Below are 13,651 nucleotides of genomic sequence, written 5' to 3'. Positions count from 1 at the left end.
AAAGCAACATCTGCTGCCATGCCTACTGCTGGGCGGTGTGACCAAAATTCTATATCACAGTATTTTTCAAAATTATACCGGTTTCACGGTGTCTGCCAGTATTTTTTCCCCATGCATGAGTGGATGTTAACCATATTTTACACTGCAATTACTGCAGTAGACTGGCTAAGAATAACCTATTCCACTGTCATGAGAATTGTACATTTTACAAAAAAAAAAAATTTTTATGTGCACACAAGTATTAATACAGGTTTGCAAGGCCCCATAAAGTGATAGTGCCCCTCCCCCCGAAAACTAATGAAAAGAAGGAATCACATTGCATGACAGTTGCAGTTAAAATACAAAACCTTTTTATTGAACAAATTTTGTAAACAACTTAAACTGAAATTTTCACAACATATTTTCAACCATCCAAAGAGGCATTTAGACTTAGTAAAATATCCAGAGGTTCTTGTCAAAAGTTGAATTGCACTGAACATGCCTTTGAAAAGGTATTGTAAATATTTTTTGTAAACCAACTACACTTTCTGTTAATGTTAACCATCTCTGTCCACTGACACGTTAAAGTGACTTTTTAAACGACTTTACCATCATTAAACTGCATAATATTTAAACTAATAATTAACAAAATAAATAATAGTGCAACTTCCAGTAATAATACTATTACTTCAAGACTTCAATTCACGCCCAGGTGCATTACACAGTATTCACCAAATAAAAATAAAATAAAACAAGTGCAACTTGGTGATGACATCTTTATCAATTGAACCATCATTTTGCAAATTCCATTAATGTGGACCTTACTTCAAGCTAGGCTATATACATAAATAATAAAACTGCAACTTGCATTTATAATGCTATTTGTGGTATAGCCCTACGGAAGTGTATTACGGCCACGGTGAAGAAAAAAAAATACATAGTGAAGAATAAAATAAAAAAAAAAAAACTATGTCGAGATTAAAGTCGACATTTCCACTTTATTCTCATAGTTTGTCATTAAAGTAGAATGTCATAAACTAAACTTCATCCTAAAATCAATATTTAATTTACTACTTTTTCTCAAACCGTCATAACTATTGTAGCACATTAAAAATATTTAGTGTTAAGTGTTCTCCGAACCAGTTGTTAATCGCTATGTGCTTCTTAAACTGACTTCCTCTGCACTAAGAGGAGGCGCAGGCAGCGATCACCACACAGAATACATTCACTTCATGATATTCCTGCTCTCTGAAAATTTAGAATGCTAAGATAAATACTTGGTATCATTTTCATGATGAAATGCATTAAAGCATGTATTAAACATGCATAGGGTTGTGGCATATTGCTGCTCCCTCACAGTAAGGGGTCTCCAGGTGTACGTTCAGTGTACAGAACTTTATGGTAGATGTGACAAGGCTCCGAGAAACTGGATGTATGAATGGGTATCACACAGGTTTAACTTAAATATTGTGTAAATGTTGGGTTCGTGATCTAGTGGTTGGTGACACGAACACAGAATTCAATGGATGTTCTTCTGAGCAGGCTTACTTTATTGCAGCCGTGCTGTCTCTGTCTGACAAACCAAACCCCCAGTTCCTATCCTTCCTTTTTCTTTCTCCACATAACCAATTACCACACGATAAACGTCTTTGTGAAATTAAAATTAGTTATAAACTTTGACCACGGAGTGTTCAGAACTTTAAAAAAATCTTAGTTATACATGTTTAATTATGCCACCCATTCAGGGTGGCACCCATCCCTGTAAGCATTGTGTGTGAAACAGCAGCAAATCCTGAACGGGGCCACCAGAAAAACATGCAAATTCAAGGCAGGGAACACCTGGGACCGCCTTGATGCGACGCAGCAGTGCAACCTCCAAGCCACCATGCCTCACATGATTAATACATGCATTAATGCATTTCATCATGAAAATGATATCAAGTATTTATCTTAACATTCTAAATGTTCAGGGAGCAGGAATATCATGAAATTAATGTATTCTGTGTGGTGATCACTGGCTACGCCTTCTCTTAGTGCAAGAGGAAATCAGTTTAAGAAGCACGTAGCGACGAACATGGCTCGGGGAACACTTAATACAAAGCATTTAATGTGCTACATAACTTATGACGGAGTTTGAGAAAATCTAGTAAATTAAATATTCATTTTAAGATTAAGTTTAGTTTACAATGTTCTACTTTAATGACAAATTACGAGAATAAAGTCAACAGGTCAACTTTATTCTCATCATAAGCGTCGAGATTAAAGTGGAAATGTCAAGAATAAATTCAACATGTCGTCACACTATTCGATAGATACTTTATTAATCTCAAGGGGAAATTCACATACTCCAGCAGCAGCATACTGATAAAAAAAAATGTTAATATATATATATATATATATATATATATATATATATATATATATATATATATATATATAAAAAAGAGTGATAAAAATGCAAGTAAAACAGACAATTTTGTATAATTGTAACGTTTAAAACCCCTCGGGTGGAATTGAAGAGTCGCATAGTACGGGAGAGGAACGATCTCCTCAGTCTGTCAGTGGAGCAGGACATTGACAGCTGTCTGTAGCTGAAGCTGCTCCTGTGTCTGGAGATGATACTGTTCAGTGGATGCAGTGGATTCTCCATGATTGACAGGAGCCTGCTGAGCGCCCGTCGCTCTGCCACAGATGTCAAACTGTCCAGCTCCATGCCTACAATACAGCCTGCCTTCCTCACCAGTTTGTCCAGGCGTGAGGCGTCCTTCTTTATGCTGCCTCCCCAGCACACCATTGCGTAGAAGAGGGCACTCGCCACAACCGTCTGATAGAACATCTGCAGCATCTTATTGCAGATGCTGAAGGATGCCAGCCTTCCAAGGAAGTATAGTCGGCTCTGTCCTCTCTTGCCCAGAGCATCAGTATTGGCAGTCCAGTCCAACTTATCATCCAGCTGCACACCCAGGTATTTATAGGTCTGCACCCTCTGCACAGAGTCACCTCTGATGATCACGGGGTCCAGGAGGGGCCTGGGTCTCCTAAAATCCTAAAATATCGGTACACAGTACCGATAAAAAATAAAAAAATAAAACAAGTACAACTTGCAGTATTATCCAGTAGTATAGAAACAGTATTCACAAATTTGAACATAATGGTCCACATCCGACCTTTTAAAACCAAAGTATCTCCAGACAACAGACACGGCTCCTTTTTTCAGCAAAAGTTCTTCTGTGTCATCATGTTCAAATTTATCATCTGCTACAGCTTCAGTTTCGGAATGCTCTCTGTCCATTTTCACCGTTCAATACCTCCACTAATGCATGCACTCCGTTGCATGTGTGCTTAGCGGTGCAGCAGTGAAAAAGGTCCCCATTTAAACAGTTTCCTGCAGCACCACGTTCCGAACGTTGTTTAGGCTACTTAAACCGGTGCTGCGGTATAAGAAAAATCCATATCATAACAAAAATAAAAAAAGTTTTTTAGTATGAACCGGTATACCGCCCAGCACTACTGTCAACATTTAAGGTTTAAGAATCATTGGAAATAATTTACATAATTACAATTACAGGTACTGAAGACAAGTACTTTTTGCAAATGTTATGTTTATGGAGAGCTGCAACTTTTCCACCTTTTCACATGCAGCACTTCAGCCCCTTCACAACAACCAGCTGAATCTTAATGACATTTTAGCAATAGTAGGAGACAATGCATCATACTGTCTGAAAGCATACCAGGAAGTTTTAAAAGGGATTATGCCTAACACTGTACATTCAACCTGCTTGTGTCATGTCATCAGTTTGGTCGGAGAGACCTGGAGGTACTATAAATACTTCAGTGAGGCTGCATCACTAGTGATGTGGGTAAAGTGTGCCTCCTTCAAGAAGCCTGCCAGGAAAAGGAGATGGGCAACCTTGTTGTCACTGAATGGGATTGTGCCAACTAAGGCATACTTCATGGTTCAAATCAGTAGGGTACAACACTGAACATATTCGCCTCTATAGAGAGTTCTTTCTGGCTGAGAAAACATCAGCTCAGACTGTGACAAATATCCTAGAACATAAAAGTGAAATTAACCTTCATCTCAGAAGGATGCATCAAACTAGTAACAGCTCTTACAATTCTAGAGGGCACACACTGCCCTATTGCAATCTTAGCATACACCATCATGGAAGATCTGGGCTCCTACCTGAAAAACCCAAAAATCTGAATCAAGGAAAGGTAAAACTGTGAAAACCGAAAATCAAAAAAAAAACTGAATTTGTGAAAAATTAAAACGGATTCCATAGGGCCCTACACATCTTTATCTCCTCTCTTGTAGTGTTCCAATTATCATCAGAAAGAAAAATTATACCAGTTTACTTACGAAGAAGCTAATTCTCATATCTTGCAAAACCCCGAAGTCTGCTTCCCAAAGTATTACTTGATAAAATAAAAGAATTTTGGGTTGAGCTGGGCCACCTTGCAACTTCCAAGTGTCACATTTTGGTTATATATTGAATAAAAGTGCTTTCAGTTTATAAAACCAAATTTCTTCCATAATATAGAGGTGCATGGTACCCAAGTTGAAATTTTTGCTTATTATTTTCAGGGCTGTGGAGTCGAGGAGTCAGAGACAATTTTGGGTACCTGGAGTCGGAGTCGGCAAAAATGTACCGACTCAGACTCCTAATAAATTTAAATTGTAATGAAGAAAAAAAAATACAGCAAGTTCAAATGTCCCATTTCAAACAACAGTCATAAGTACTTCTCTGATGTACAAATAAAGCCCAGTGCATAGTTATGTTACTAGTGTGAAGTTCAGCTGAGCTACTGTATTATACAACCTGACATTCAAATATTGTAATCTGGATTATGGTACATTTTCAAAAAGTGTTTTAATTTTATTTCAGATATAATGTGTTTAACAAGTTCATTTGAGTGTAAACAAGTGTAATGATGTAGGTGGCCTGATGTGTGTTCAGGGTTTCTTGTCTTTTGTTTAAACTGGCCAATACGGTAGAAAGTCAGCTTCCTGGCCAGAAGTTCTGTGGTTAAAAGACGTGTATGTTGCCTTCCTTCAATCAACATGGAAAATACATTAGCATATTAAATACAGGAGTCGGGGAGGTGGAGTCAGAAGTACCAGAAACTAAGGAGTCGGAGTCGAAGGATTAATCTACCAACTCCACAGCCCCGATTATTTTTACCATGGTTAAAAACATCAGGAAGTCCCCATTTTCCTTTGTTACTTGTTGAAAAAGAGATGGCATGATAGGTGGAGTAAGCGTTCTGTCACCTTCTGACACAACGCCACTTCTTGCAACACACAACCACAAACCCCAAACCAACTCCAAAACTATTTATGGTTAGATTTTTGGACTTCGAAGAGGGCCACATCCTTACCCTCAATCCCTACCCCCTTCACACTATGAAATTAATTTTAGATTTGATCATGTCTTTGGACTTTGAAGAGGGCCACTCACTCTACCCTGTGACGGTTGAAAATGCCAATAAAAACGTTGTATGATTAATTGTTCCAATTCAAAAACTGAATGATATAAAGTAGTCATGGATTAATCATTAAGCAAAATAAGAGCATGCTTAGGACACAAACAGAAACTGAGCACCACAGTAGGTGGGGAAAAAAACAGACAGACTAATATAAATAAAAGTTATAAGGAGGCAACAATATGCATTTTTACATCTTTTGATCAATATATGCTGAAATGCTGCATATCTTCAAAGTCAGAAAGCAATGGAACAGGAAACATTTTGATTCATATAAATAATGCTATTTCTTCTCTAGAATTTTTTTTTAAAGAATCGTCCACAAACATTGACTTCTGTAGAAAGAGGAATTGGAAAGAATAGCTCATTTTTTCATTATATTGTCTAAACTATACAATTTCAAAGATTCTGTGACTTTATAATTGTATGTGCAATATGTTAATCCCTTGTTTAGTTCTTATTTTATACTTTGCACAAAAAAGATAGTTTAAATATAAAATAATTAGATCAGCAGACTCATACGTTTATTTAAAACTAGGGGGCTCCGCCCCCTGCTCGCTTCGCTCACCAACCCCTGGTGTTGGGAATGACAAAGAGCGTGATGTATGAATGAGATATAGAATAGTGTGAAGGTGTAGATGATGCAAATAGAAAGCAAACAATAAAGTGTGTGGCACAGTGTAAAGGTTTATTGGAAACTTTCTTTGTACACGCCGTTTAAGTGTAAAAGGTAATTCCAGGTCAGAACTTGTAATGTCAATGAAGATGGTTATTGTTGTGATCAGAGTCAAGTTTGTCAGAGCTTAGAAAGAGTTGTGTCTCTCCAGGAAGTAATGGAATGACTTGGGTATTTATGTTTTCCACATTAATATTTTTTTGGACATAATATAGTGCGTTTTGTTAAAAGGGGCATTTGGTCTAATGAGATTGCTGTTCCAAATCTGTCTGTAACTAAGTCGTCGCAGATAAAGGCTTGAGGAATTGTAATAATATGTGGGTGAAGTCCATCTGTATTGGTGAGTGTACCATCTCCCAGTTGTAATAAGCAATTGTTATGATCTGGTTCTGGACATCGTATCTTTTTTACTAACTGTATCTTTTGAAAGCAATGCCAATTGTCTGTGTATTTTAAGGTGCACTGAACAATAGCTGAGCACATGGCATGTGGAAGAATAGCTAAGCACTGTCTAAAATCTCCTCCTAATAAAAGTACCTTTCCTCCAAAGCGAATATTATTATTCATAAACGTTTGTAGAAGTTTATGAATGGTGTTGAGTAAGTGACTGGATGCCATTGTACATTCATCAATAATTAACATTTTCGCAAGACGGATGTCACATGCAGTGCCACCGTTAATGTTCATAGTGGATACCGATTTGTAGGATCTAATGCAGTTGATAAAGATTTCACTTTCAGGTACATCGTTAGTTAGAAGCTTCTGTAGATATTCAGGATATGAATGTAAAGGAGGCAGTCTAATTTGACCCTTTTGACAACAACGTGTAAATGTATTACTTGTATTGCCAGTTGTTTCTTCAGGGAAGTGAACTGAATGACAATGATTGCAAATGACATTCATTAATCCGAATGAATTTTCCTGGTGTATGTTTTGCTTGGGCCGTTTGAGAGGCGCGATGTTGCATGTGTAGTATTTGGGACGTGTTGTTTTGGAGCTGTATTCGATTTGCCTGTGCTGTGTGAGAAGCCCGTTGTAGCCTTCCTTGCCGTTAACGTATGTCTGAGACGGGAGGTGTTTCGTTTTGAATCCGTGCCTGTTGCGATGCAGCACTTTGATTGATAGATTGCGTCATGTGGATCTAGGATGTAGATTTGTGCATGTTTGCGTTGTTGATTTGTTTCAGGGTGCACTGTTCCAATGCGATGCAGTATTTGTGCACATATGCGAAAGCAGTATGGGCCATTGCCTTTTGGTGGCCTGATATTTACTCCGGTAGATGCAAAAGCAAATGAACTATTGTAGGATCTAATGCAGTTCATAAAGTTTTTACTTTTAGGTACATCGTTAGTTAGAAGCTTTAGTTGAGCTTTGCGTTTTTGGAGCCGAGACATTTTTTCTTCTAGAATTATGGATAAGTAATAAGGAGTATTGCACTCACTGTTAATATGGAGCCTTTTCTGCGGTTGAACGGTTAATAGTGCCTTATTGTAATGAGATCCACCTATGCTGCATAGTGTGAATTGTGTTTGGTCCCGTTATCCGAGCGGTATCGTTTTGTACCTGTGATCGTGAATTCATGACTTGTTTGTTCTTGAGCGTGAGAAATATGGATAAGTAATAAGGAGGATCGCACTCACTGTTAATATGGAGCTTTTTCTGCGGTTGAACGGTTAATAGTGCCTCATTGTAATGAGATCTACCTATGCTGCATATTGTGAACGTGTTGAGATGACGTATGTTTAATACGGACGGTTCATTTAGAAATGGGGCTTTGTGTGTCATTTGTTATTTATGTTACTGTGGTCGTGGGTCTGAATCGTCGTTTTTGTGTACGTTTCGTTTGCTATGTCCGTAGTCTGTCCCGTTTCGTGTCCAATGGGCTTTGTGTGGTGCTCGCGGCTTCTTTTTTTTGTGTGCTTGTGGCTTGTTGAATCCTCCTCTTTGTGTGCGTCCCGTTTCGTGTGCAATGGGATTAAATCCTCCTCTTTGTGTGTGTCCCGTCCGTTGCTTGTGTGTGTGTGTGGGGGGGGGGTTTGCTCGTGCGGCGCTGTGTGCGTCGCCTGCGTTTGACTCCTTTTTTCTGTGCTCACTCCTTTTTTCTGTGGTCTTGTCCGCCTCTCGCGGCGCCTCATTTCTTGGTGCGCCTGCGCAGTACGTCTTTTTGTGGCTACGGCCCATGGCCGGATGTCCCTGCGTCCATCCGGTTTAGCATTCTCGGTTAGTAATATGGATAAATAAAATCTCATTTGTTCAGGGAGGCATTTAATTTACCCTGACATTCTAACCCTCTCTTTCAGTTTAACTTTCTGTCCAGATGCTTTGGAGGATTTGCATTTATATCAAAAATGTTATTTGTTTAGGGTTTTCTTTCAGTATCTGAATTAATGTCTTTAATTTTGGTTTATTAACTTTTATTCTAATTCAAAACTTTGTGTTTCCTGTATTTATCTTTATTCAATATCTTTTGCTGATATTCATCATGTTTTTTTTTTTTTGGCTGCTTTTTTACTGCTTGGAATTCTGTGAATCAATTCAAGAATGGGAAAGGCACCATATAAAATATATTATTAACCTAGCTAACTAAAATGGCCCTTAAGAATAAGCGCAGTAGAACTACATAGTGTTAACCTACAAAAATGGACCAACAGAAAAGCACCTAAACTGGATTCAGTCTGAAAAGTATATGCACATAGATAACGTGATACGATTAAAAAAAAATTACCATGGTGACAGCTTATATCATGATATAATTTTTGACCATACCGTTCTCATATTTTGTGATGGTGCTTTTATCAAAGTGTGCAGTCAATTATGCCAATTATATTATGAATATCAGCAAACACTTAAAAATTGCCTTTTGATCTCAGCTTTCTTACCCTGACCATAAAGAAACTTTATACATCTGATTAGCATTGTAATTACACTATTCCATACAGACTGCAGGACAAGGCTCAGGGATGACTGTGACATTCCTGAATGGTCAGTTAGTTCATGCTGGAAACTGCCTGTCGCCCAAATACCCTACTATTGGTAAAACATGTAACAGAACGACGGATTACCAGATTTCTCCATGATATTTTCTGTAGTGTAAACTCCTGTCTGCACAGAGCTCTAAGGGAATGGATCTATGAAACCTAATCAGTATACAAGCCAGTCATCATCATGACAAGAAAATACATCTCGATCCCGGGTAGCCTGCTATTGGCGATACCGTCCAAAACAGCCAATGCTGTCATTGCCAGGTATGTCCTAAAACACACAACACTCCCTTAATATAGACAAAATAAGCTACACAATAAGACAACTGCTAAGCATATATATTAGGTGTTACTACTAATGCCGAATGAAGGCAGCTGTACTAAGTGAACATTTCAGTTTAAACTACATTAGTTTTAGGAACTTTGCAGACAAAGTTGTTCTGCTGCCTGATGTCGCTAAAAGGGCAACAACAAAAAAAAAATCTGCATCAGGCTTATATTTTCACACCAAGTTTGTTTTATAAATTCGGAATTTTGCATAAGAAATGGCTGATACACTCTGAAATGTGTAAGAAAGTTTTAAAAATGAGGCCCCAAGGCATTAGTGAATTTTCTACTACCATGAGGAGGAGCCTTTGACCTTTATGGATAGAACTGCAGGCAAGCTCCAAAAAAACAAGTGCTTTGTGAATAATGACTAGGTCAGATAGGTTGTTAGTTTACATTAGAGTTCATGAATTACTTTAGTTAGATGGATTTTATGAAAATATCCTAAATTGACCCTCTTGCGATTAAGGTAACTTTAGTAATTAAGTGTCACAATGCTTTTGGGAGCTTTGCTCCAGTGGAACCATAGCAACACAGAATGCATTGACCCCAGAAAAGTAAGGATTAAGATTTTCTCAAAAAAAAAATTAATTTACTTCTCAAATCTTCCACAGTTCCATTTTTAAAAACACCACCAGCTGCTTGTGAGAAAAAATTTCAAAGTAATTGAAAGTAAGTAACGCACCAAGAAAAGCAAATGTCACAGATATTTTGATCTACTTAAAAGAAGTATGGCAATGCATGTCATTTAGTCAAATATGCTCAATAAACAAAGCATTAGAAGAAACAATAGGTATTTATGATACACAAAGTAAAAGCTAAACCTCCTTTTTTCTCCCCCCAACACAATGTAACATGGAGCTGCAACATATACCAACACCTCAAGAAGGAGAGCAAAGAACTATTCCGGATGAAGATTATCTAACCATCACAGACACATTCAGTAGTAACATACTTAAAAGTCCTCCACAACTGAACAAATCAAAGCTGAACGCACATCTTTAGACTATGAGAGCAAACAAAGAAAGCCTGTACAATTCACACTGAAAGAATGGGCGGAGAATAAAACCATTAAAAAGAGGTAAGATTTAACCGTCTACTGTATACCTAATAAATATTAAGAGATCTTTATATATTCTTACAGATCACATTTCTGCTATGGTCAAAATTCCTCCCAGCTTCTATTTTTTTTAGGTACTGTATATCTGATGGGACGATGCGATTATTGTAAACAGATACCTACTTATTTTAGAATCACCTTCACCACGGATCAACATTACTCACTACTTGTATAAAGGACACAGACATGAACCACTGTTCCGCACGGCAATCTAGTATACCACTCTGACATATGAAACATTTCGACTGCTTCAGACAAACTACAGCGTATGATGCCTAGTAGTATCTCCTTACCACCTGAACTTTACTTCCTTTAATGTTGCCACTGTAATAAAAGCATTGCACAATGTTTCCTTATAGAACATTACACACGAAGTAAACCTAAAAAAAACAAAAATCGCATAAAAAGTACCGTAGTATGCCTACATGCATGCAATTGTCACAAGTACACGTTTTGTCATACTACCAAAATAAATTCTGCCAAAAAATCCAAATGAAACACTGTGTTGTACATTTTTACGCCTGGACAACCAAAACATAAAAGGTACGCGGTTCCATAGCACTGCAAATTGATAACGATCTGGATCGAATGCCGCACTTTAAATATTGTAACAGTGAACTAATAATTAAAAGCACAAGTCAAATGTCGAATGAATTAAAAACCAAACGCACTACTGATTTTTCAAGAAATCTAACGTACACGTGGTTGTTAATTCCACGATTACTAAAAAAAAAATACAAGTGTATGATTACACCGAACATCCCGAGAACCAATTCAGTCGCACAATTCTACAAACTTTGACACATCGTAGTCTGTACTGTGCACGAAAACGAAACCTGTCATCGTATAACGCGGACTTAAATCAAGTTTATAATAGCTGCATTCACAGGTGCTTGTTAGTGGTCCTCAGGCTACCAGCGGCACACAGATGCTTTAAAGGACCTTCAGTAGCGAAACCGACTAAAACATTTAGGGGAAAAAAACTAGCATCTTCATCAGAACTGAACAAAACTGAAAACTGTCACACGCATACTACAAGTCGTCGCCCGCACTAACAAAGCAGCTGTTGGTCACGACCGACGAAAAAAAAAAAAAGAGAGAGAGAGTTCCAAACGTCACGTTTTCAATAGAGGGTGCATTTGGACAGGCCGAGATGTTTGTAAGCCATAACGGCGATCACGTGACAGTACACTTCGGAAAGCCATTACGCAGCAAGCATGAAACCGTCTCCATGGCAGCTGAATTTACTTCGAAAATAAACTTCAAATCCCAACCGTCCCCAAACGAATCTTCTCTTAAAGCCACAGAACAACCCCCTCTCCACTTTACACGTGTAAAAAAGAGGGAGTTGTATCATCAAAACACTTTCATGATACGCATCTTACACCAAAACTCTTTCTACACTCCATCTTGCCCGAGCTCTTAAATACTCCCGAGGGGGCACAGGATGCGTTAGAGAACAGCGAGGGCGCAAGACAAAAGAAAATGGAGACAGCAAAGGTACCTCTCCTATTGAACTTCAAGTATGGTCAATTTGGGTACCAAGGCAAGAACAGTTCAGCACCAAAACAAACCTCTAAAGAAGCATCCAATTGCTCGCACGTGAAGGGGAAGCAAAGAGGCATTTACTGACCTACACAACGTATCAATTTGTGCCGCCACGAGTCTAGTTCCCGCCGAAAGCCTTTTCTCTCTGCCGTGCATTTGGAGCTACGGCACTGGGCAGCCATTCTTTCGGTCCTTCTCGCATTCTGCGTGTGACGTCACTCGACGTCATTTACATATCCGTCAGTGATTGAAACGTGTCACGGGGCGGGGTGGAGCTTCAACTAATAACCACTCGCCACACAACGGGAAATTTAACCATTAGCATACCAGTGGTCACAGTACCTTTAAATTTACGCAAAACAATCTATCTGCTGTCAGAGAGCACGACTTGTCACAAAATTTATATTGCACGACATATTTACAGAGATAATGCCCTTACTGTTCATTAGTAGATAGAACTACACTGTCTATTTTGTAGGTTGTGTTATCATATAACTAGTGTTATTCGATGCGCCTCTTTTCAGACTAATTAAATACAATTAAATCGGAAAAAAGTCACAAAATGCGACTGTGGAAAAGCATAACTGCATAAAAAGTGAAAGCAAAGCACGAGGTTCTTTATTGTTTTGTCAAGTTAAGGTTAAAATAACTGTAGCAGTTTTGCATGTTACTTTTCTGTCATTCTTAAGTTAAAATAAACCTACATTTATTTCCTTATGTTCATAGCTAGTTAAATTCTACACTTTTTAGAAATTTCTTTTGTTTTGAAGAAGGGCAGAGACTCCTGGTGTGTCGTCTGGAGCGCCTTGTCGTGTTGAATGGTAGGTTGGCTTTACTGGCATTAGTCACTCAAAGTCATCAAGCGGGATAACGCTGTGCGGTTTTATTCTTAAAATGGCTCTGGTCTTCGTTTGACCCGCTGTGCAAAAAAAAAAAAAAAAGGTTATTGAGACAAAATTGTATCCTGTACACATGTTAATGAAATATTTGTTTTCCGAAAGAAGTAGAACGCAAAGGACATTTCAACAATACAAACGCAGAAGCGTCGAGTGTGTTTGCTTGAACAGCCATAGATGCAGACAGGTTTATGACTGCAGAAAATATGAGCATTAACATGATGATTCACATAAAAATAAAAATGGCCGTTTGCATCAGACGGATGCAATGAGGCTTGGCAGCGTTACGAGCAAATACAACATTTCTCCATAAAGTACTCCTTAATTAGTAAATCCGAGGTTAAAAAATACTAATGTGTGAATACCCTTTAAAGATCAAGATAATGGCAGACTGGTTTTTGTTGTTCTTAGTATTACATTTATTACGAACGAAAAGTATAAGGTTTAAAACTTTTTGACACCTTATTCCTGTTTGTAAATGTTTAAAATTTAATTGCCATGTCCTTGTTGATTTTTATAATGATGGCTGTTTGTGCATGTTTACATTAAGAGCAATAAGCAGCATTAGTAAATCTTGTGAACTGTAATTTTTCTTTATCATACAGTTACCCGATGTATTATTATTTTTAACATGAAG

At 38.0% G+C, this 13,651-nt stretch overlaps 1 protein-coding gene across 5 annotated transcripts in view; it reads right to left on the bottom strand.

The window, feature by feature from the left end:
- Positions 1–12,538, bottom strand: part of lcorl (ligand dependent nuclear receptor corepressor-like) — a 215,095-nt gene extending 202,557 nt beyond the window's left edge. For 3 of the 5 annotated variants that reach the window (XM_028801771.2, XM_051928255.1, XM_028801770.2), the window contains exon 1: positions 12,204–12,339. In XM_028801771.2, the coding sequence (XP_028657604.1) occupies positions 12,204–12,300 (97 nt within the window). In that variant the 5' untranslated portion in view covers positions 12,301–12,339. Of the gene's footprint in view, positions 1–12,203 lie in introns of all 5 variants that reach the window. The other 2 variants (XM_028801767.2, XM_028801764.2) reach the window with 2 other exon arrangements.
- Between the last annotated feature and the right edge of the window lie 1,113 nt (positions 12,539–13,651).

Source organism: Erpetoichthys calabaricus, chromosome 5, assembly GCF_900747795.2.
Source record: "Erpetoichthys calabaricus chromosome 5, fErpCal1.3, whole genome shotgun sequence".
Classification (NCBI taxonomy): Eukaryota; Metazoa; Chordata; class Cladistia; order Polypteriformes; family Polypteridae; genus Erpetoichthys; species Erpetoichthys calabaricus.
The sequence above is the reverse complement of the archived record's forward strand: the minus strand, read 5'-3'. Positions and strand labels throughout refer to the sequence as shown.